Source organism: Gouania willdenowi, chromosome 10 (genome assembly GCF_900634775.1).
Source record: "Gouania willdenowi chromosome 10, fGouWil2.1, whole genome shotgun sequence".
NCBI classification, from domain to species: Eukaryota; Metazoa; Chordata; class Actinopteri; order Blenniiformes; family Gobiesocidae; genus Gouania; species Gouania willdenowi.
In genome coordinates, this window is record NC_041053.1 from 18,115,324 (window position 1) to 18,141,202 (window position 25,879).

At 39.9% G+C, this 25,879-nt stretch overlaps 1 protein-coding gene across 1 annotated transcript in view; it reads right to left on the bottom strand.

The window, feature by feature from the left end:
• The window catches only part of ndst1b (N-deacetylase/N-sulfotransferase (heparan glucosaminyl) 1b), a 63,554-nt gene that overhangs the window by 8,122 nt on the left and 29,553 nt on the right, over positions 1 to 25,879 (bottom strand). Inside the window, exons 2-7 of the mRNA XM_028459367.1 lie at positions 10,883 to 11,895; positions 8,772 to 9,254; positions 7,961 to 8,048; positions 5,004 to 5,158; positions 3,635 to 3,820; positions 505 to 633 (exon numbers count right to left, since the gene is read on the bottom strand). Of these exons, the coding sequence (XP_028315168.1) occupies positions 505 to 633; positions 3,635 to 3,820; positions 5,004 to 5,158; positions 7,961 to 8,048; positions 8,772 to 9,254; positions 10,883 to 11,428 (1,587 nt within the window). The 5' untranslated portion in view covers positions 11,429 to 11,895. The remainder of the gene's footprint in view (positions 1 to 504; positions 634 to 3,634; positions 3,821 to 5,003; positions 5,159 to 7,960; positions 8,049 to 8,771; positions 9,255 to 10,882; positions 11,896 to 25,879) is intronic.

The following is a 25,879-nucleotide window of genomic DNA, read 5'->3' on the forward strand; positions in this document are numbered from 1 at the left end:
TTAGACTAAAAAATGTATTCATCAACCACTAAAATATGATAATCCTGCACCTAAAGAGGAACATTTTGGGTTTTGCTGAACATCACAGCAAAAATAAAAAATAAACATAAATGCAGTTCTGAACTCTACATTTTTAATCAACATCACTATGCAACAACACGGACTTTAGTTCATGTGTATTTGAGCAGTGTTTCTTTTATTGATTCGGTAATGCAGAACAGTAAAATATTGTATTTTTTTTTTTTTACAAAAAGTGCAGTAGCTGAACTGGAAAATTAAGAGAAAATAACAGAGGTGACCACTCTTTCCATACAATTTTCTATTTGGGCTTTAATGAAAGGCTCTCACTGTTATGTAAAACAGGCTGAAAGCCTAATGCAGGTATCCCTGAATGACTCATTGTCCTGCCTCCTGTTTAAATTTCAATTTGCACCAGCAGATAAATGACTTTCCATGTATTGCACAACAACAAAGCTGCACTCCGTGGTTGTTTAATTGACTCACGGGGTTGAGCAGAACAGTGAGGAAAAGCTCTCCTCCATTGATGAGCTTGTCCAGTTCATTGGGGCTGCCTGGGTAGTCTTTATAGAAGATTGTGTGAGTGAACAGTCCGCACGTCTGCCTGGGTAACACCTGTGACACAAAGCAACAAAGATACACTGTTAACACACCCACACACATACACACCATCACAAGAAAAGCACAAACACTCAATCAACCATCCACTGAGAGCCACCAGGACTCCACGCAGTTACCCCACACATTGTTTGCTTTCAATAACCTCCATATTATGCAGCTCGTCTAGCCAAAGCAAACCTTCTATTCTCTCTGAGTTTATATGGAAATTCATGGAAATGCATCTACAGTTTGGAGTGTCTGGGGGACTGAATATCAATCATCAGTGAGCAGGGAGGCGACTGTCCATTCAGACGGTGCTATCTCAAGGACGAGAACAGAGCTGGCAGACCACACAGCACACTACAAAAGACGTGGACGGAGGCGGCACCGGCTCTTATCACAACTGAAGGTTAACCCGCGAGTGAACTGATAAGTTCTTTATTTCCCCTCCTTTCAGCCTCTTCAATCTATTCAACTTTAATTCGCCCCTCATTTGTATTATTTGGCACCAGCCGGGGAGGTGAGGCTGAAAATAAAAAGGTGCTGTTGACATTTCAGTGATCGGTCTGTGCAGGCGCTGCCAGAGATGTCGGTCTTCGTTATGGCGCAGAGGTGTACGAGGCAGCGCTACTCAGACAGGTGTCTCATGCAAGGCTGCCTCACTTGACTACATTATCATGTCCCACGCCACCGGAGCATGCAGCTAGCCAACAGGGCTAATGAGATGACTGTCTCATCCAGCATTTCTGCTGCTTCAATGATGTGTGACGAATGGAAATAAAGATCTTTAGTGAGACGAGTAAGAACAGAGTCAACCTTCTGCCCAGGAGACATGCACCAACGCAGGAAAGCCCAAAACAGGGAGACAGAGATAAGAAGTCGATGAAGGATGAAATAATTGAATGGTGGAGGGGGATTAAGGGCTAAAAAGACAGATGTTAAAATGCAGACAAAATACCCACAGACTAAAGCAGTGGTTTTCAAAGTTTTTTTGGCCCAAGTACCCCATTTCTCTTATTTCTGAATCCTAGTACCCCCTTTGTCTGACTACACCATTTTGCAGAGAAAACTACTATAGAGCATAACGATGGAATGAATGTGTGATAACACACATTTTAAATAATCTAATTTTGTAAACAAGTGGAATGAAACAGTATTTAGTGCAATGGTTTCCAACCTTTTTTGGATCGTGACCAGGGTTTTAAATTAACTTTTTAGATCATCAGCCAGCGTGACTAGTAGATTCTTGAAGTTACCAGCCAACCAGATTTTCCACCAGCCAAATTTTTTTCCAGCGAAAATAAACTACATTATGAGTGCCACAGAATAAATTTAAGCGTTTATGTTTCTTTGAATAGTTTTTATTTTAGCTGATTGCAGAAATACATTAAAATGGTAAAAATATAAAGATTTATTTAAAAAGCAATGTTCTAACAATGCTTAAAAAGTGCAATATGAAACTTTGGGTGTGTCGGAGAAGTGAACCTTTTATAAAGTATACTGTATATTCCCATAACTTCCGAGAACACTGAAGTTAGAAACAATAGAAGTAATCAGTACTAACTAAGAATTACATGTACTGCAGAGCAGGGGTTCTCAACTGGTCTCGCCTTGGGACCCACATTTTGCCATGGTCATTAAATCGCGCCCTACCTTTTTTTAGAATTCAGTCAACCAAACTAAGTTTTTCAAAAATAGCTGTTGAAAACACACATATGTAATCTTTTTTAAACATAAATCTATATTATTTCCTGTGCAACATGCATTTCACAGCATGCCTGTCAAAAGAAAAGTTTCTTTCAATATAAGACAAGTCCAACTTGAGAGACATGAAGTTTTTATTTATTTTTGACTAGCTGTCCGTGACCCATCCAGTACAGGTCCTCGACCCACTTTGGGTCCCGACCCACCAGTTGAGAATCGCTGCTGTAGAGAACAAATATTTTAGTAACATGCTTGCTCTATAAATATAGACAAATCCTACTCCCCACAAACTGTTTAGTGCAAATACCAGCCACTCGTGACCCGACATCCATTTAGTATTAAAACTCCTCAATTTCTTCTTCTTTTCAGATCCTCTTTCATCTTTGTTTTCCCCTGTGTCAGAAACAGCTTTCCTTTGTTGCAGTTCAGGTTTTTCAACACATGATAAATATCTCCACATGCTTGTTTGTTTGTTTTTTAACAACTAACAAATTAACAAAATTTCAGCTCCTATTGTTTATTTTGCACCGTTCCATTTGACGTCTCCGATACCAAATCATGCAAACGTAAGCACGTAGCCAATTGTTGTATGATGCGTCACAACAGTGTTCATAGGAAATGTAGGATTAATACAATTAGCAGTGTTGCCAGATATACATTACATTTTAAAATCTAAACAGACACAAAACCCTTCAAATTTCTTGGCGGAAAACAGTCCAATCTGACTTGTCGCATCGTTTCTGCAGCCTGCGGATTCAAACACACGCAGTGGTATTTGTGTCGTTCCTCACCAGCCAAAATGGCTAGTAACGCTGCAATGTTACCCACCAAAGTTAATTTAAAGCTCTAATTGTGACCCCATTTTGATATCAAGAATTTCTGGCGACCCCAAAAAAATTTCTTCCCATCCTATAATTAATTTTTGATCATGTTTGAGCCAAGATATATACAAATATATATTTTTTGTTTTTACTGCATTTCAGTTTAACTAGATTTATATTTCACATAGTGAAAGTATATCATTACAGTTGTTTAAGATTGTGTGTTGTTTTAATAATACTAAAAAAAAATTATATTAATTTAATCTAAATTAATCTAAAATCTAAAACTTTTCCGTATGGGGTCCCAACCCGAAGGTTGAAAACACTGAATTAGAGGCTACTGAGTAGATTTATTTCTACAGTTTTTATCATTTCCGACAATTTCACACCTGGGGTGAGACCAAGACTGACGATTGTGCCATTGCGTACCCACATTTGAGAACCACTGGACTAAAGGGAAGAAAAAGATAAATGTATAAGAAGAACCTTACACTAATGCCACTATGGATGAAACCTCGTCGGAAGCGTGCCGGCTTTAGGTGGGGGTATTCCTCCGTGCTGGTCACTTTGATGCCCCACACCTTTTTCCAGGCATCATACAACTGCAGGTGCACGGGGTAGACGCCCGAGTGGTGAGGAGCCACTGCATATCCCATGTTAGTGGGAATCCCATGTTCCTGCAGGAGGAAATACAAGAGTCAGCGTTCAGGGAAGAGAAAAAGCTATCCAATTAAATTCATTCCCACCCGCAAAGATGTTTTACATACTGGGAACTAAATGAAAATTAGTCTTGTCTCTTCAGACAGGGTGGTGTAAACAACATCAAATACAAAAGGCACCCACTGCTTCAAACCATGACATTAAATTGTATTAATGATGAGATTGGGGACTGCAGGGTGCTTTAAAGAATGAACCATTAGTAAGACTTTAATTAATTTATTATGGTACTTTATTCGTTGTTAAACATGTTCAAATGAATACAAGGCAAGGTTTGTGTCTGTGACGCATGTTTTGCTCTGAACCTAATATAGACACCGAAAAAGAAATATAGTCTCCATGTTAAAAGTCCACTTGCAAAAATCTCAAACCAATACCAAAAATAAACTTAAAGATAATTCAAAGTCCTAAAAGGACGACAGATTTACTCGACTAATTGGATAACCAAAGTCCCGGAAATCAATAATATCAACTGAGCATAGAGATGGATCAAAGAGTGTTTGTAATTTTTTGGCTACAGATCAGTGCGATAAGCTCTGATGCAGATTCTGAAGCTACAGACTTAAAACAACCTAATTTCGTTTGCCCTTTATACACTGTACCTCTTAATGGGTGTTAATGTAATATAAGTAAGATTAAATGTGAGCCTTTACAACATCTTTTTTTTGTTATTTTGTGGACTGGGCTACAATTCTTCTCATGCAAAGCTCCGAGTAAAGGGACTCAAGGTTTGTTTGTTACACCAGAGCTTTTGCAAACTCATGCAGGGTTGACTTCTTTAGAAGAAGCTTTTTACAAGCATCCCATACTGTGTTTGCTTCTGCACAGTTTCCACCTGTGTTTATGTGTTTGTGCTCCAAAAAAACACTGATGGAAGCCGCTAATAAAAAACAACGGTGTAAATAGCAAAGTATAAAGCTTTGTGCTTTTGTGTTCAAGCAGAAGACGGTGAAGAGCAACGACCTAACACACCTTCAGGTACCTGGCACGCAACTCATTTCTACTGTGCAAGAAGTGTTGTCGTTAGGTAAACCATGGTAAGTGCTAAATCAATCACTGCATATCTTTTTGTATCAAACATCCTGTAAAAAATAAACAACTTCTGAATGGCCTGAAATGACCTCCTCAGACCCTGTGACTCACCATTGCAAATTTCTTGTTGAGCAACATCTGCTCAGCCAGCACCGACTGGTTATGGAATAAATGGGGCTGCATGTGGCTCCACATGTGAGGGAACCACCAGAAATCCTTGACGAAGGAAAGCAGCAGGTCATCTCCAAGGTCCTCCTCATCAGAACCTGGACATCACAACAAGGATGATGGATCATCGGATGGGAAAGGAGATGAAGACGGAACGAGTGCGGGTGGAGGTCACAAAATTGTGAAGGGAAAGGAATGTGAGGAGATAAATAATGAAGACAGCAATAAAAAGAACAGGAAATGAAAGTCAGCCAGGCGAGAAGAGAAAATGTGCAAAAATACAACCAGGATGAAACTAAAAGAAACATTGAAGTTTAACATTTTTTTGAACATTTACTGTACATTTAGTTTGTTGTACTACTTAGGCTGATTGTGCACTAATGAAGTACACTATTCAGCCACAACATTAGCCCCCATTAAGTTAGATAAAAATAATTTAACTCCTTGGATAAACTTGGCAGTATTTAAATCCTTTGCCCTCTGAGTTCAAAAAGCAGTTTGACAGGGACTTCATTGTAAAGAGCATGTCAAATACTGCTGCTGTAAGTAATCATCATTGACAGTTTAAGGCTGGCAAACACTGTGCGATTTTTGGCCCATTTTGAGCCGACTTTTGACTCGTGCGACTATTTTGTGGGATTGTGCGAGTCTCTGCTAGATTGTGTGTTGTGCATAGTGTGCTATACATGGGGTCACGAGAAGCGATTAACACCTCACGACCAGCTCCCGATCAGCAACCGTAGGTCGTAAGGATTTCAAACATGTTTGAAATCCAGTCGCTCCTCGTTAGGGTATCGCACAGTTGAAGCAATGCCACGGACCGGCTTAACGTAAACGCTCACACTGCGTGTGCGTGAACACCGTAGGGCTGCTGTAAAATTGAGGGACTGTCATGCCCACGTCTGTCCAGCCAGCTCCTGGTCCATCACATCACTGTCTTTTCTTTTTTAGAGCTCTTTTTGCTGAGATTTGCGAGTGTCTCCCCACTTCCGGGTTTTTCTTCTTCGTCTGTTTCAATGGTTACGCTTCAGTGTTCTTCTTCTTCTTCTTCTAATTTGTACATTGCATTTCCAGAATCAAGACCCCGACGTGTCGTGTATGAACGTACAGTGTGAGCAGTCAGATCGTATCAGAGTGTCGGATTGTACAGTGTGAGAACATGCATCGTGAGCTGCGCACATTCGGGCTCTGCACATGAGTCGCACAGTTTGAGCTGGAGCTGAGTGCAACGATTGAAAAAAAGCGCACAGTGTATCCCAGCCTTTAGAGAACCCAAAAGTGCTGAGTCCTCAATCAAGTTTGGACAAGCAAGGGTTAAAGCTTCCAAATACTTCAACAACTTCATTCTGGTTTCCAAGGTGAAATTAACAAGAACATTAACCTTTTGACCCTACATCAAGCAAAAAGACATCATTCTAGCAGAGGAGAAACCTAAAGATGACAGTTGTAGTGGTAACATTCATTTTGAATCACATTTAAAATTAATATATCAAAATCATACAAATTGGTCACAATTACATGATCTCTTGTTGAACCAAAACTAAGGATGCTCGATTATAGAAAAAAATAATAATCACGGATTATTTTAGTCATAATTGAAATCATGATTATTCAAACTTTTGTTTGTCAACCAAAAAGTTATTTAGTTTTTGTACAAGACAATGTAAAATATATTATTTAAACATCAATAAAATCCTTTAAACACTAAAATCAAGTATGTTCACTTTTGCACAAAACAGAACACTTCTTGCATGTGATGTGTCTTTGGGTTTGATGATTAAGACCTAGAGACCAGTCTTACTGGTATACCAAGCGCTTCTTCTGGCATGTTTCAAGACCGCGAGCAACAACTTTCCTCTTGTTGGCCTGAAGGCTAGCTAGCGCTTTAACTTTGAGAGGGGCTAACTACAAAAGTTAGTATTAATAATCAGTGTGTGCTAAGCTTTATTCTTTGTAGATGTCCAAAATCAAGGAAGTTTGTTTTATTTAGCAAATAAAATGTATGGAAAAAAAAAAATAAATAAATAAATAAATAAATACATTAAATTAAAAAAAATAATAATAATCATTATTTTTGTAATCATTGGGTGCAATCAAATTTCGATTAATTGTACAGCACTAACCATAACGTGTTTTATAAACTTTGGTGGTCATTCAGCATACCTGCATGCAGTAGGAATGCAGATCGACCACTGAGCAACTTAATAACAATCCAAAACACACCAATAACAGATTGGTGACTAATTACAGACCATATTCACAGACTCCTGCTGCAGTCTCAATGGGGCTGGGCTGCTTAGGCAGCGAAAGAGCTGGTGGTTATAATGTTATGTAGGCCTGGGCAAAATATTGACGTTTAGTGATATATAGACATATCAGCAAACAATTGCCGATATAAAAAATTGAACTTTTGCCAAAAAATATAAATTTTATATCAAAGCCTCTTTTGCGTTTTGCTTCTTCCGCTATTGTGATTTTGACCCAGTAATGTTTTGTCTTATTGAAATTTATTTTTATTTATATCGTCTATTGGCATTTTTAGGAAAAAAATATTGAGATATGAATTTTGATCCATATCACCCAGCCCTATGTTATGCTTATCAGAATACAAAATTGCAGATAATTAAAGTTTTGTGCAGATTGTGCATTGGTGTATAGGTATGTTTTGGGTCAGGTCCCAATATATTTTGCACTTACAAATAAAGACAACTGAGTAAAGCTGTAATAATTATGTTGTATGGAGGACAAGTGATAACTAAGGGGATTTTACTAGACTGCAAACCGGACTTATTAGAGGCCATCGTGTAGGTGAGATAATCTGATAAGTAAGACAAACACTGTGTCTTTCCCAGTCTTTGATCAATGAGCCATGAGGCTCTAATGAGACTGCTTTTACTTACCAGCATGGAAGAATTTCCCTGAGAATCCCAGATTGAAGGTGAAGTTGGGCACATGGGTGCGCAGTTCCCTCTGCGTATCCAGCAGGGCCTGAGAGAGAGGGAGAAACGGAGAGAATGTCAAACCACTGCACACTCTAAATGTTGCAGCAGCTCATTAATGAGAGAGCGTCAGCATCCAGGCAGTCACGTGCCTACATGCATATTTCATCCTGCAAGTTTCTTTTAGTAAACATCCAACATCCACTCCCTGTCTGATCTCCTTCATTTTGATAGATTTTTTTTTTTGCTCTCCTCTGATTCGGGTGTTTGTTACATTTGATCTCCTCACTAGATGAGGCTGCCAGCACACACACCTCCTCGCTCGCTCAGAATTCTCCATCTTGTCAGGGTGTGATTTGTTCCTAAAAGCTCGCTGTAGCAAAGCCAGTGAGGATGCCTTGATGGCTGCGCCGAAACTTTTTCGTACTTTTCTTAGACCCTGTGCCTCCACATGTGAGCTGATCCTGTTCTGCTCTGAGGGGACGCATGCAAGGAGCTTTTCAACATTCTTTGTACGTCTCTGGGCCCTGAAATATTCATTGCTGTGGAGCTTCTGTGGCGGAGTGAGCAGTGGGGCCTGTCGGCTTTGAGCAGCCTACTGGGACGAATGCATTGAAAAAGAGAAGAGGAGCGAGGAGACTGGCAAGCAACGGCACTGTGCCATGTGTGAGGCGGCTTTTTAGTCAGGCAAAGGCAAACAGTGTGATGAAAAGACGAGGGACTTTAGTTTCTGTTGTGACAATACAATGTGTTTGTGTTGTGAAAGACTCACCTTTACATCAGGCACCTTCATGCGTGTGCCCTCCTTGCCTACAAAGATGTCATCTATATCCACTAGGATGTAGCGCTCCAGGGACAAAGAGAGCCTCTTCCCCGTTAGAAATGCCACAGCGTCCACAAACACCAACTTGTGCAGCCAGAAGACTAAATTATTTCCAAACAAGACCCTCTGGATCCCGTCGTGAAGCCCCAGATCCTGCACCACAGATGGGAGCAGGGCCACATTCTGCCCCATTGGTGCAACGCTATCAGCTGACTGGGTCTTGGCTAGTAGCACAGGTTCGTATGTAGAGTGATTAGATTGGAAAACTGTCCAGTCGTCCCCGGGGAGCGGACCTGGCAGCGGCTGCCCGGAACGAGTGATGAAGAGAAGTGGAGACTTGGGGTTTACTGTGCAGTCCTTCAGGCCCAAGTTAGAGTGAAGAAAGAGAGGGAAGCCTTTGAGCTGTGCACTGAGCAGACTGTTCTCATTCGCCTGAGCAACACAAAGAGAGACAGAGACATGAAAGGAATTACACAGATGCATCATACATCAGTGAGGGTGAGGAGAGAGATCTACTGAATAGAATTCTGCAATTTCTCCACTGACGGGTGAAATAGGGAATGTCAGGACTACTCAAACGTGAAGACATGAGGCAGCCACTACCTGCTATGCCCAATCTGTTATGCTCCAAAATGGCAGACTTCAGACATTATAGGACTAAGGCTTCACTGACAACACCCAAACCCCTCTACAGTCTTTTTTTTTTTTTTTTTTACCATTTTTTTAAATGATATATGTATTACTTTGAGTTTGAGCAGTGTGTGTGTGTCACCATTTGTTCACTAAATGCTGTAATTATGAAATTTTAAATGTTGTTAAATATCTTTGCATGATTTACAATAACTAGCTGTTAATTCAAACAGAGTGGAGTGTGTTAACATGTTACTGTATTTTAAATGTTGTTTTTACATTTATAGGTTTATTCTCTCTTTCATGTGTTGCATGCTGATTACCTAAATTACATCACCTGTTTTTCCCTTTCATTGTTCTGTCCGAGTCTGTGATTGGCTCCCCATCACAAGGTGTGGGAGTGGCCAATACATGCTCCCATTGAGTGAGACTGGTGGGAGGACTGACTCTCTTCTTGCTTGCTTCGTGTGACTACTTTTAATTGGCTGATGTCTATATTTAGGTGTGACAACAACCAGAAATGTTTGATGAGCTACCGTTGCTCTAGCTGCAGAAGAAAGTTCAGGGACATGTAAAAAATTATATATAAAACAAAGGGGTACTAATAGAGTGATGGGTTACTTGTTTGTATAAAATATACTGAAATAAATAGCTTTGCACGTTGAAAGAGTGTTTTTCGAGGGGAAAAAATGCCAACAAAACCAAGTTTAGGAGGCATTAACTGAGAAATTGAGAATATACGTTTTAATGAACTATGGTTAAGTTTGTGTTAAAATGTAAAATTAGTGTTTAATTACTGCATAAACTGAAGTGCAACATCATCTTTAAATTGTCAATTCATAAAACATGGAATATGATGTAGTTAATTATTGTCAATCACCAAACAAATCATCAATATCTAAATGTGGCTAAGCCTGATTTTACAGCAAAGCAGCACTACTGAGCGATGAATTCATTGGGTTGCACAGCGTTATTCTCCAGAATGCTGCCCTTCACCTACATTATCCAACATTCATTTTGTGACACCAACTTCTTTTCCATATTATCTGTATAGTTTAGGTATGGCGATTAAAACTATAAGACCTGAAAACTGGCCTTGAGCAAACTAAAACATCCAGAGATTACAGACATATTAAAAAATGTAAAAGGGTATAAAAGCAAAATGAAGGAAGAAACAAGAAAGGGAGCTGAAAAGCAATGAAAGCCAAAACTAAACAAAGAGCAAGATATCAGATGGAAATAAAGTTGGAAGAGACAGAGAAAATAGTCAAAAAGGGCAAAATATGAGATTGCAGTGGGACTGAGTGATAATAAATCCAGCAGGTTTTTCAAACTTTGTGAATCCCATCTCCTTAGAGACAGTTGAGCCAGATGGACAGGGCAGAAAGTGTGAGTGAGAGGAGGCAAAATAAGTGTGGTGTTGTCCTGACCTTGAAGAAGCCAATGATGCCCACTCCATACTCCACACAGTACTTGTCCAGCAGCTCTCGGTTCCAGGCGTCCAAGTTGACATACTTTAGAATGTTCTCATAAATCACAAGTGTGAAACGCCCTCTCTCTTTGTCCGTCAGTGTAGGCATGTCCCCTTTACCAGGGGAAATCTCAGTCCTGTATCTAAACCGGCCAGACTCCAGGATGGCCACAATCTCCTGCCCCAGTTGAGAATACTGGCTTTCCACAAAGACTAGAACCACAGGATCTGTCCTGGCCCCTCCAGGATCCACGCCAGGGCCCCCCGAGACGCTCCGCAGGGGCAGCAGCCGGGATGGTGTGACCCTTGGGTCATCGGAATCGGCGGATGCTCCCTCGGACCCGGACATGCCGCTTCCAGACGGCTCCAGCTCCCGCTTGACGCCATAGAGGAAGTAGGCCGAGATGAATACGCTGACCGTGCAAAAAAGGAAGAGCAGGAGCAGGGAGGTCTGGAGGGGGAGGAGACGGACCAGCCGACGGAGGCGAGTCACGCATCCCAGCATCGTCTCACGCCACACCTCTCCGCCCCAGCAACTCGCCTTGGGGACAGTCTTTCTCTTGGGCGGGGTTAAAAACTACAGGCAGGTTTTACTCTCAGTGAAGTCAGTCTTGTTTTGAGCGAAATATTGCCATTAAGGTAGCAGCTGCAGCAGCTACTGGAGAAAGAAACGAGACGGTCTCACGATGGCTTTCCCTCATGTTGTAGCACTGCTTATGTCACCATGGCAAAGAAATTAGGAGCTCTCCACCACTGGCACACACTGATGGCTCAGAGGAACAGCTAGCAGGCCGAGTCACTGGTGGAGAAAGATGATGGATAACTCCATCACCTGTCCATCATGTGAACCTGTCAACCATGTCCTGGGAAGACTTTGCTCCACTCTTTTGATTGGACGATAATCTCTTGAGGGAAGTAAGGTTGTACAGGTCATCTCAGCAGCCCCATTCGCTCAGGATCAAATCTTTTTTCCTGGAAAAACAGCAAGAAAGAATAAAAGCAAGTTAAAGTCTGACAGCGTAGCTTGAGCTTGTGCAGAACTGACTGCACATTGCATTCTTTTATACCAATACACGGAAGTATGTATTCATATAGTGGGAGCTTAAGTAGAGTTGTCAATTATGTCCAAATGAGTATGTGTTTGAAGGTTGGATGTACAAAGGGGTGTACATACTCTGTAGTGTTGTAAAGGAGTATATTTGCAGGGGCAAAGTATAATAGTGTGTGTGAATTACCTGGTTTAATTCTATGGGACATGAGTATGATAAATTGATGAATAAAGTTTGCACCAATGTTTGCTGGAATTAAGCAAATGGCTAATAAATGTCATCCTCTGTCCTTAGACCGTCATTTGGCAAGTAAAAACCCAGTGGGGAAACTAATTACACACAAACATGTCATGTACATCCAACATGTGCATTAGATCATAAATATGTGGTGAAAATATCAGAGTTTATAATGGCGTGTTCGCAGAGAAATGTGCATGTTTCGCTGTTGGCTTTGAGCACAGCCGCTGGCATTGCCCGGCAATAACTTCCAGGAACCACTCGTCTATTTCAAACTTTTGTTGTCGTAACTCCCTCTCTAATCCAAGGTGTGCATTAGGTTATAAACACATGATGAAAATATCATCATTTATAATGCTGTGTTCATGGAGAAATGTGCATGTTTACACAGACTTTGCGGGCATGTGTTCACAGAGAGAATATCCGGACCCCCTCCCCCCTCTCATGTCCGGTCTAACCCGCATTCAAAATGAAATTAAAATAAACGTTACGCAACACCAAATAAGTCCAAAATAATGGATGCACAGCACACACGCAGGCTATGTGCAAGCTGTTTAAAAAGTTTCAGCTGGATCGGACACCGCGTCAGGGAGATATGCACCACACACACACGCGCGCACGCGCACACACACTCCTTGTATTTATAGATAATAAGATGTGTGGGTTTGGCGTTGTGTGGGAGATGTCTGAATTTGCCAGAACAAACATTGCAAAAGTCCACTCTAAAGTTGTCTTTGCATTCACCTACACAAAATGAGAGCTGCCACGATCCCCCTACGTGGGCACACACACCCAACCCCTGAGCTTGCAAACTCAACACACGTGCAAAAGAATCACCTGCTCATATGGCCTGCAAACAGTCAATAGGCAAAATGTGAGACAACAAAGCTTCAGGGCAATTCAAATCACGATTCAGGCCAGACAGAGTGTGTGGCTGCATACTGGAGCAGCTATCACCCGCGGGGACACTCGCCTCCTATATCACTCAAATCCTCACAACACTAACACTGAAATTGCAGGCCGGAAAAAAAAAAAAAAACAGAAAAACAAGCTGACGGAGGAGAAACAATCCAAGAATGAAACCTTAGATGGCAGTGACAGACCTGGCAACAATAGGATTCTTTACTGTCAGAGATACTCTTCTCCCACACACTATATATATTCCAACCCTCTGCTATTCCAACATAACACCAGCCTTTTCCCTTCAGTCAATCGCCATCAAGCCATGTGTGAAAAGTACAGGATGCAGCATGAGAATGGTGTGAGCAAGTCACTTACAAAGACATCGTTTCTCCATTTAGTGTCCGGGTGGAAAAATGAAACGCAGCATCATTTTCTTTTCATGGAAACATTGGAAAAGCTCCTGCCGTGCACACACTTAAAACCATAGATACACCATTAGTATCTTATCTTTAAACCAGATACAAAAAAGAAAGACTTCAATGGGTATAAAAAGATGCAGTAAGAACAAAAGTTTCACTAAAAAAGAAAAACATTAAAATCTCTTGAAAGTAATTAAGTGCTAAGCACAATATAAACTGTGGCTAAAGGACAACTTGTGGTTTGAACTACTGAAGACTATAATTACTGAAGACCATAACAAGACAAAAAAAAATATACTTTGTGCAAAATTCTACAAAAGCAAAATTTTAGCTGACTTCAATGTAATCGAGGTCAATTTTGGCTTAACAGGATGCTTTCAATTGAACTGCAGCTGAAAATATTAACATCACTTATTTTCCTCTTAATCCGGTCCAGCTTCACAGAGGCTGGGGACCCTGATGTAAAGAGGGGCTGTGAAGAAACGGCAGAATATATGACAATGTGGCAGACAAAAATCACACACCTATGCTCACTGTTTCCTCCTTTCTTAGAGAGCCGGGTTTCGTGCCACAGCATAAAAAAATGTGATTAGCCACAGTAACCGTTGCCCGCTGGAGAGAGAAAGGCAAAAGGAATAAAAAACTAAGGGCGACACCTAACATGAGAGAGGCTGAGCAGTGATTTATAAAACTTTGATGTGCATGCAGCAAACTATTACACCTGCAATATAGAACTAATGCAAGATAATATATGACAAGTAAATGCCAGGAGGACAAAACAAAGCATATACACAATAGAAATCGGCTACAACAATCAGATGCAATATATGAAAGTGGACAATAAACCAATAATGTTTTTAGTTTAGCGTGAATGATTTTATTCTACAAATATTAAAGATTACCACGAGCACTAAGCAAAACAATAATCTGCATCATATTTGATAGTTTTTAGAGAAGTATTTAAAACGGACAGAAATCCTTGTTCAATACAACAACAAAAAAATCTAATACAAATTATATACATATATTTTAATTTAAATGTAGTTTATTATAGAATCATAAAGTGCTTTGAGTTCTTTGGTTTTCTCAAAATTGTAATCTTTAAAATGCTTTTAGGTGACTTTTCATGGAACAGGAAATTAACATTACTATATGGCCCCTGAACTAACATGAGTTTGACTGTGTGCTCAATTTAAACCGGTGGAACAATTTACCTGGCACTGAATTGTTTGTCCTTATTACAAATGAAGGCCCAAATAATAAACACACAAGATCTTACATTCATAATAGAGAGCAAGTCCCCACCCTCCACCCAGCAATGTGCAAAATACAAAATAAAATGGCAATAGTTTCCTAATCCCATGAAGTTTTATTTTATCCATATGTTAACGGAAACACTAAATAGTGAATGTTATTACATAAACACAATCCTCGATTTCAAGCTGTCAGTAGTGTTACGCAATAATACACAGTATAAAATGATCATCTTAATAATAAAGCCTTTAGGAAAAGATTAGAACGGTGTAATGGCTTTTTCTGTTAATAAGTAACCAGAATGAGGACTTGCTATCTCTGCTCAGTGTTTGCACGGACACAGTGATCTCTGCTGTGCCTCCAATGACACTGTTGACTCGACTGTGACGAAACACAAACAGAGCAGAGGCAAACATGGCCTCACTTCTTGCCCAGATCACAGCAGAGCTGACCGCCTCCCAATGTTGACCTTCAAGGGAGGGAGAACAAGTAGGATGCTGGCCAAAGAGGAGGAGGAGGAGGAGAGGCCTTTAGCAGAGACCCAGTGAGACCAGGTTGGCTAAACAAAGAACAATACTTTAAACTGTGAATAAGGCGGGCGTAAAGTACTGTCACTGAACAAAACAGTGGCTAATGCATCACATGTCGCATAACCATTAATGTATCCTTCCTTCTTGTGTTACCTAAAGAAATTCAAGACGTGGGCTGCAGACGAGTCTGTTCTTTACTGTCTCATATAATAAATGCAAAAATGCAGAGGTGGAAGAAAAGAAAAAAACATGAATTTTTCATGCTTTACAGAGGCTGATGCAAGGTATAGCTAGAAGACATATTGGTACATAAAGGTATAGCCAAAGAGTCTGTATACAGTGGAGATTATCTTTACTCACAGAATCTTATGTACAGAGATTTTTATGCAAAACCCAGGCTATTTAATTACAAACAGCAGGGTATATGCAAGAATCCTGAGGTTAATTCCAATACCATTTTAGATTTTTTAAAAAAGTGTTAAAAAAAACTATTTAAGACCTCGTCGCCAGTTTAAGTTGTTGTTCACAACACATCTTTAACAGTTGCTGTTTGCTATTGAACAGAAATGAGGTCAGCTGAGAAGGAATAAAACTCAAAAGAATAAATTCAACTAAAGGCAGGTTTATTGACATTCCCCTCAGGTCACGACAAGTAACAACAGTTATTCAAGGCCAACTGGTGGAAAACAAGAACTTATTACAACATGATCAAAATTTGGGACATGTGCCTGAGATTGTGTGATTTGCTTTCAATCAGCTTCTCTATGTCCATCAGCTCTTTGAGCTTTTCTTTGTGCCTTCGGCGCAAGGTGTTGGACTTGGTGATAAGTTGGGCCATTAATGACACAGATTTTCCTTCTGCCTGCTCAGCAAGATGGTCTGCATCAATGTGAAGTGTGTTGCACACTTCGAGCAGGATTTTGATCCTTTTCTTCAGCTCTTTAGCTGTAACTGCATTAATGCTATCGATACTATGCTAATCCTTTTCTTACAAAGTGTGCAATAGGATACCCGGTTGTTATTTTTAACTGCTTTATCCAATTTTTGAATTCGGGCATCTTGAGCCAGGAGTCACATAACTTGCATTTTCCCATTTTAGTTTTCTTCTAGCTTGTTTTCATGCCGGAACATTTGCTGACACGTGACCCGAGGCAATCTACTGTAGCTCCGAGTACGTAACCGAGTCAAAGCTTGAATACCAATAAAATGTAATACCTCAAAAAATCACGATAAAACGTTTCTAATACTTTTCAAGGGTCTTAATTTTTCCACATTTGTTTGATCAACTTTTAATACTTTGTATAACCCCACGGACACCCTGAACAGAGGCTCTTTCTAAACGAAACAAGAAAATAAACCAATTAATGATTTTTAAACAACAGTCGTTGGTACAAAACTACGGTAATACCGACCGACTAAAATTGCTCGAAAAAATCTTGAGAAAAATCCACATTTCACCCCAATGGTTGAGCATCAGCTGAAATCCCTGTACACTGAACAAGAGCTGAATGGAATGGTGGCGCAGGCAAAGGCAGGTGACGGCCAGGAGGACAGACTATAGCTCTTTTCCCTCTGAGTGGGTGGTCACTAAAGCTTGCATGGTTGACATCATGAAGAGCAGGCTAGAGCTATACTGTTAGATTAATGAGAGACCATGAGGTGCAGGGGCGTGAAGCCTGGTCCTCAGCTGTAACAACTCTCTGGATAAACAACGCTTGAGCGCACCATATGTATCCTCACGTTTAGTTCCTCCTCTCCTTCCTCTCCCTGCCTGCCACTGCTGTGGCACTTCTTCAAAGTGTGAATAAGACCGAGTGTCCAGAGTCAGTACATTAACACTGTGGACTGCCCGCAGGCAATCCCTTGGACAAATAAACTTTTAAAAAGAGAGCTGGACTCACACAGGCCCTCAGGACCAAGAGCTGCCCCCCTTGAATCCAATCTGTCCACCTTGATGGTGACCGACAGAAATAAACCAGGACCCTCTAAGGTCATTCGCCACAGGCCTTGGCAACCACAAGTTCTCCATGGAAACGCTGGAGATATGCTGTATTTCAGGACAAGAAGACTGTGTTGATGCAAAACAAGCGGGCAGTAATTTATAATACACCCATCACAGCACTACAGCTGGCACTCCTCTCTGTGGATGAGGATGTACTAAAGCCAGAGCCAGAATCCAGAGACCTCTTTGAAGCTTCTCTGCATTTGTGTTTCTTTTTAACCATTCTCCTGGAGCTTTTGCTCAAACATTTAAAACCCTTCCCAACACAAAAACAAGTTTGGTCTGACCACATGAACTGTTTCAGTAAACCAAGGATCAAGGTTAAATGCATTCAAATGATGCCAGTGTAATCCCTAATCTATAATCTCATCAATCACTGCAAAGCAAACAGTAGCAAATGTGCTTATGCCAGCTCTGTTACTGTGCAAGATGCCTTAAAAGGATTAGGGAATGAGACAATTGAGTTATTAAAAACTAACTTTATCGTGTGGGGTTTGGGTCATATTTATTTCAAAGCTGTTTCCTTACTTGAGAGGTTTAAAACTCTGCAAAAACCACAAGCACTTGGAAGTTAAACCAAATACATTTCATGCAATTCTATTCAGCAATCAGCGCTTTCTTACAAGACATTAAACTTCAAAATCACACTCCAAACACAATAATTCCTTATTGAGGAATGGTCAACAATCTAAAATCTGATTGAATGCATTGATTGTTGCTGCTGTGATTCAAGGGTTAGTCTGAGAAACGGTGCAGAATGAAGGCCTGTATTCTCACTCCAGCTTCTGCCTCCCACCCTTCAGACAATCTGAATGTGCAAGCAGGCGGCTTCATTTAGGCTGCACACATTACGCCGACACTTCCCTCTCCCTCCATTTCATCAATTCATTTCATGCCACAATGTGAAGGACGGTAGACTGGGAAGGAAAAATGTCGTTTTCCCTGCGAAGTCTTCAGAAAGTGACTTTCAGACAATTGCCCAAACAAAACCATGTATCTGAATTATCACATCATTTGTCAGCACCTCAATTTTCTGTCTGCAGGAGTGAAGCAATTTCGAACAAGAAAAATGTCTTCCCCTCAGCTTGCCCATACCCCTCCAATTACTAGTACTTCTCAAGGCCCTATTTGTAGACCTCGATCTTATTCGTAATTGAAATGATTGCAAGGTTATTCTTTGACACAGTAATGGGACAAAGAGGGAGAATCATCTTCAAATACCGACAAGGGAGTACAATCATTTCCGCTGGGTAATTATGAACAGTATAAGGAGACGGCAAAAATATATGCAGCAACTCAGGGATCTCTGTGTACCATCACTGTAGACTAAACAAATGCCAGCCTTTACTCTTGTTTGAGAGATCCTGTCAATGCTGATATTCCCCCTATAAAGACAACCTGTGCAGGCACTAGCATTATGCCATCATTCCATAACAATATTATTATGTGCAACAGAGGAATAGGACAAGATTAATAAAATAAGGATGGTAATATATGCATATATACTCGAATAATTTTCATCTTAGCCCGGCTCCATCAAAGATGTCGTCTTTTATAGTTTTTAAGCAGAAGTAAGGGACTGACGTAAGAGCATCAGGAAGTGCAGAATTGATTATTACACTCAAAGAAAAGTGGTGAGAATGCACAGCAGGGACCATGGGAAAACTGCATCTGGGTGGAAACTTAGTGAGGGAAAATCATTAAGGAACAGTCTAATGGGGGTTTGAAGAACCAACACAATAACCTAACCTAAAAACATAAAACAATTTACCATGTGCTACAAACTTGTGTTCAGAGTATTGTCTGTATATTCAAAACCATTTACGAAGGCGGTAAAACCAAATTGGTGCAATAACTTATTAACCTCCACTGACAAGGAAACAAATGCATATAGCTGAGGTAAGGAAATGAGCGAGTACACTTTGGAGACTGTATTTCATCTTGAAACGACACCGCTGACTATTTGCCAGCGCGCACAGGAGTAGTGACTTCACAGTGTGTGTGTGTGTGTGTGTGTGTGTGTGTGTGTGTGTGTGTGTGTGTGTGTGTGTGTGTGTGTCATTGAAATATTTTCCATGGTCTGACAGCATGCATATGGATATCCTGCCATGTTGAAATTACACTGGTGGCATGTTTATGTGTGGAGATTATGGGAAAGATTTGCTATGAATAACCCTTTCATCCCCATTGCAAATACTAAAATACAACACCTACTTTGATGAAGAGGAGAGCTCATTTCTATTGAATTTCTGAGGGAAGAAATAGGTTTGTAGTGCGTCAGACAGCCAACACGAGGCAAAGGGAGGTGGTAGCAGAAGGAGAAAGGCGCTGGTCATTTATCATTTTTGTCAGTTGTGGTAGAAAAAGGAGGTGGAGCAGAGCGGCTTTCATATAAATTGAGTGTAGGTGGAATCAATGTGGCGTTGTTGGTGAAAGCAGGGAGGGGCGAGGGAGCCAGATCAATGCTGGTGGGAGTGACTGTTTGTTCCCGTTGTTTATCTACCATCATCTCGGAGCACTAGTGAAGGACAAGGGAGCATGGCGGTCAGCACAATGTCTCCATTGGGACATGGGATTCATAATGGGTCCCTCCTCATACAGACAAAACACATCACTCAGGGGTGGAAGTCCCATACTCTTAATGGGTGAGACACGTCGGCCTCTGAATGGGGCTGAGAGTGTGGGAGCAGAGGGTTCTGGGTATTAGGTTTAGCACCAATAACAGTATTCATCAGTACGGTTTCCAGCGACACTGCTTGCGTAGCATATCCAAGCAAATTACATTCAATTAAATTATCATTTAATACAGCACATTGGTTCCCAATCTTTTTTTTGTCCTTTGCATTTTTGCCAAAACATGTGTACCCCCTCTTCATATAAGTACCCTCTCAATAATTTTATATGCTTTTTACCTTCATCTATGGAAAAGGCACCCCGAACACATCCTTTTTTCTCAAACATTGGTTCCCTCAGGCTTAATCTGCAAATTCAAAACAATGAGTGGAATTTAAAGTGGAATTTATTTATTTTTTAAATACCATGCAACTTTTATGTGATTACTTTAATAGTAAGTAAATATAGTTGGTTGTCTTTGTAAAATGTAGCTAATCATTTCTAATTTTTATACTTTATTGCATTAATTAACAAACAAAATGTCATTTTCACAGACAACTGTTTTCAAAAGTACACTGCGTGTTTTTTAATAACAACAGAACAAAGAAAACAATGAACAAAAAAGCCAAAAAAAAACATACATCAAAGGAAATTGGGGATAAATAAAAAGTCTAAGTACGTTTTTGTCGCACATCTTTTGATGAAATTATGTAATTGTGTAGTCTACTTAGTCAATTTTATTCATTTTTTGCAAGTTATCTCAAATTTCTAATGTTATTTTTTCATCATCTAAAGTTTGCTCGACCGTTCTCAACCAAAGATTTATTTTGGGTGAGATTTGTTATAGTAATAGATAAATACAGTATTTTGTTGAGCAATATTGTTAGTTTGTGGTGAACTTGTCCAGAAAAAGGCTAAAAAGGAAATCTCTCCGGGTACCTCCTGTACCCCTGTGTGGGAACCACTGATATAGCAGTACCGTACAGCTCCAGAGATCGTCAAAATAAAACAGTTATAATAAACGTAAAAATACCAAACATGTTTTAATACAGCCTGTGGCACACACAAACAATTTGACCCTGTAATCTACTCTCTCAGTGGTTGAGGGGAAACAATGGCCTCGAGGACGCACTCTGCCTGCTTAAAGTGTTCTATACTTGCCCGTGAAACCAGCACGAGCTCGTTTGCTGTGAATTTGAGTCATTGTGATACCCAGGAGAGCCTTAACTCTACTTCCTCCACTTTTACACACCCATCTCTTATCAGGACACGAAAAGAGGGAAGATAGAAAACAGCCCGCACTGATCTGTCTGTGATGCGCGCAGCAGAATTGCGTTCCCTTGGGAATACCACTGGGTAGAAGAAAAGCTGACACAAGTGATGAGATTCTGTTGTACTGCCTATATTTTTGCCTGCGAGATCAAAGAGATCAGATTTTTCCTTCCGCATTAATCCATCCATCTCGCCATCGGCTCTTTCTCCAAGTGCAATCGAGGACAACAGATAAATGGAAGGAGTGAAAATGAGTTTGCAGTGTTTGTTTCACATCAACAGTAGACACGCGCACCCTTCTGTGTTAACTACTGCAGTCACCAAATGCAAATTGCATATCAAAATAAGTGGAAGTGTAGAAAAATAGTCAGCTGAATGATTAGCTTATCGCAAGTATTATTTCCTTGTCCCTGTAACACTTTCATGAATTCTATTAAAAATCCTGTAAACCTCAGCACTATTTTTAACTTTTCTCAGTCACTGTTTTGCCAACGCTGCATCTTTCCCATATACGGAACACTGGTTTTACTTTATATAGCATTAGGATAATGATATCCCACAAGGGATATGACTGATGAAATAAAAACAAAGATAAAATAGCATGTTTGAATGCAAGTTTAAAATTTTATCAGTTGACGTTACCATTCCGTTGCTTCCCAGCAATCACTGCAGTCAGCCACTGCAACCTGCACAATAGACAATGCTAGGTAATTTTAGTTATATCATTAATATTTAAGCGATTTGACGTTTTAGCTAGAGCCTCCTGCAAATTTAATGACTGGGTGATCTACAACTGCAATGCTAACAAGTCCTTTCATGCTAGCATGACTCAAGCAACAATGACAAAAGACTTGTGACCTCTCAGATTAAGGTAGTGGTATGAGGGCAAAATAAACTGTAAGCAATGATGATTCAAAATAAATCTAAATTCTGCTTTTTGTATTTTTAAATACAGCCTTGTTGCATTTTTAATACAGCATCAAACAAATGGGTACCGTTGTGCTGTTTTCTGTTGTATTTTGATGTTCTTTAGCACAGAGAGAAGAAAATAAGAGCACAGTCAGCCGTATGCACTTAAACTTCAGAAAGGAGGAGGCATCAAAGCAATAGGTTAGAAATTATGCTGATCAGCATTTTATTTTGATCAAAATAACATTGCAGTATTAATTAAACTTAAACCCTTTACAGCAGTGGCTCTCAGACTATAGATAAGGTTTGAGCCCCCGGCTGCCCAGGAAGCATATGAATTAATAATACTGGAGTTAGATTTACATTTTCTCTTGATATCTTTTGCTGCATCAAGTACTGGCATTTATCAAAAATAATAACCTACATACATTTCTGTTATTTAGTTTTATAATGTATTGCACTCTTTTCATTATTCTGTTTGTATTGTAAAGTTTCCTTGGGTGGCCTGAAAGGTACCCTTAAATAAAATTAATGATTATTAGGGATGCACCGGCTCGGCCTTCGGTTTAGTGAGTTAAAAGCAAGGCCGAATAATAGCGTGACGCAATTACGCAATCAAACAACGTGCAGTGTTTTTGAATCGAAAGTGTGTGCGCGCGTTGCTGCAGAACCAGAGCAGCAGCAGCTCCTCCTTTCCACACACAAACACAGCCAGACTCTCTCCTTTCCGCTCTCGGTCACCGCGTAAAAGTTGGAAGCCGTCCAATTCCACAACAGAGTCCGTTGTTAGCGCTGTGAGCCACAAATCCGTAAACATCCCCATTGTTTCCTCCTCAGTTCACAAGCGATGTTGGGTTTCGTTGCATAGACTGGTGTAGAATTAGCACGGAGTGCTAACAGCTGATGTGTGTAAACAATGGGTCTGTGGCTCCAAGCAGTGACTCCCAACACTATTGCAGCAGAAAAAGTAGTGCAGTTTGGGCGTCCAGTAGTGAAGTTTGTATTTACATATATCGCAATAAAGTATAAAATATATTCTATATTAAACAGCAGTGTTGTTTTAGCTGTTAGATAGTTGGAGAGGGGAGGAGCTCTAGGAGGCGTGTTAGGTGACATCACCTGCCAATGTGGGCAAAATCCAACTCGCCTGTTTGGAGTTGACTTTTTACAAAATGTGGAATAACAAAGGAGGAACTTTTTTTTTTACTTTGTCCCTCTGAATGAGGCTAAAGGGATGTATATCACTGTATCAAAACCATTAGAAAGTGATTTTTTTTTCATCATATCTCCCCTTTAGTGCACTTTGTTTTTTTTTGTTTTTTTTTTTGGAATACATGTTTTGTTTTTTTGAAGGACTAAGATAAATTAAAAACTTTGTTGTGCTTTTTTTGAAAAGCAAAGGGTTAGGGTTAGGGTTAGGGTTAAAAATGTCAGAATATTCAATAAACATTTACTTTCTTTGAAAATGTGTCTAAAGATATATTCTAGGCTATTTATGCACTATTAAAAAAAAATAGTGGAAAACTTTACAACCGCATTCGATATTCTGTATTTGGCAAAGTGTTTATATTTCAGTCGGCTTTGGCCACAAATTTTTATTTCAGTGCATCCCTAATGATCATTATTATTATTATAAATGTAGTCTTATTGTTACCACTGGCTAAGTTTCTATTGCAGTCACGCTCTACCTGTGCCTTGCCAAACTACTGCTACTACTGCATCTTCTGCTGTCGCTGTGGACCAGAGGGTGAAGCATGTGGGGGGTGTCACACAGTTGACAGGTCTATCTGGGCTCTGTCTACTGTGCTGGCTATTCCCATTTCCCCTCCTCAATGCAGCCCCTACAGCTGCTGTGTATCCAACTGTGACACCATGTGCACATATATCAGTTTACAGAAGAGAGGGGTGGGGGTCTGTGGCTGGAGCCTGTGCATGGGGTCCGGCTTTCAGAGACCTACATGAATATTCTATCTCCTGAAACACAAATCTTTAAAATCAAAACAATATCTCAAGGTTTATTTCACTGTTTTTAGAGGTAAACGGGCCACAGGCGAAGCAAAGTGTGTGTGTGTGCGTGTTTGTCTGCAAATAAAGCGATGCTTTTTGCTGCCTGTGCTAGGAAAACCAATCAGGTTTATTGAAAATAAATGTGAAGTACACCACACAGTAACGCACACCTTATTGCTGTGTGTTTACGTGCCGTGCTTGTTTTGCTTATGTGTAGAGGAATGTGTGCTCCTGGGCGAGTTAATGGTGCTACCTTTATATCTGAAAAGCTGACAGTCACATACTGTTAGCCATGCAAAATCTGAAATGTGTCTCCTGCCACCCGTCCATAACGGACCAGCAGCTGCCAGAGTCAGTGCGGTTCAGGCACTCGGCGTCACCATAAACCCGATGTAACACATTTCTCATTGGATACGCTTCTCAGCCGTTACTTCTCCAGAGCACACAAACAGCCATTTCTACTCATTCACATACCCACAAAAACACATTTGCACAGACACATTGAAATAACATTTGCATGCACGTGCACAGGCACACACACCAGGCTTGGGGTCAATTACATGTTCAATTACGATTACAGTAACCAGCATTTTTCCCAATTACAGTTAAATTAATTAAGTAATTTTTATCCTCAGAAAGTCAATTATAATTACGTTCTAATTACTAAAGTTCAATTACAATTAATCACAATTACTGTGCCTGAAATAAATAAACTAATAAAAGTAAACCTTCCTTTTGTGTTAGCTTTCTGTTAGCATCTCTTATGATAACTGATCCTAAATCAGCTGTAAAATACTTGTAAAACAAATATCTATCATTTAATTTCTTTCCTATCTATTGGTTACAGTAACGCTTCCTAATCAATGAAATCATAGGCTTTAATATTTTTGGTGTGGGCGCCTGAGCCTTTTTTGTGTCAGTATACCTCTGAATTCATTTTATCATTAATTTTTAAATGGTAAAAAAGCTTGATATGAAATTAATAATTATTAACTAAATATGTGTAGAACTGTAAATAGAACTAAAATGGTTCCCCAGTTTTGTTTTAAAATATAATTAATTTTATATAATTTTCACGAGAATTACAATTACAGTCAATAATCTAAACTCAATTACAATTTATTTAACATAACAATAATAGATTTGTTAAATTACAATCATAATTACACCATAATTGTAATTAATTATTAATTACACCACTACAATTATAATTGACGCTAACCCTGGCACACACACGTTTTTTATTTGGGTTTAGCTGTAATCTGTGTTGCGGTAGAAGTGGGGGGTGATTGGTAAACTGATCCGGTCATAAGGACTTGGTCGTTCCTCACTCTGACCATAACAACCCAGGTCCCACAGCTATCCTTCACCTCCTGAAGGGAAGCGTCCAATCAGGCAGGCAGATCAATATGCCTTAGCCGCAGGATATAAGGCTCTAAAGCCAACTAGCACTTAAGGAGAGGGGAAGCTTTATCGATTACAAAAAGGGTTAATGAAACCATGCAGGTGGCTACACCCGACTCCATCAGGTTATTGATACTCACTGATTATCAAGCTCCTGGTGAGGATTTACGACAATTACTGTACTCTGGGATCCATTGTCATGCCTTTTGATGCATAATATATCATCATATCTCAATATTTTTTCCTCAAAGTGGCGATATACAATACTAATCTCAATTATTTAACTCAATAAAGTGACTCCTCAAAAGCAGTGACTCTTAAAACAAGTATTTTAATCCAAAATAAGATATAAAATAT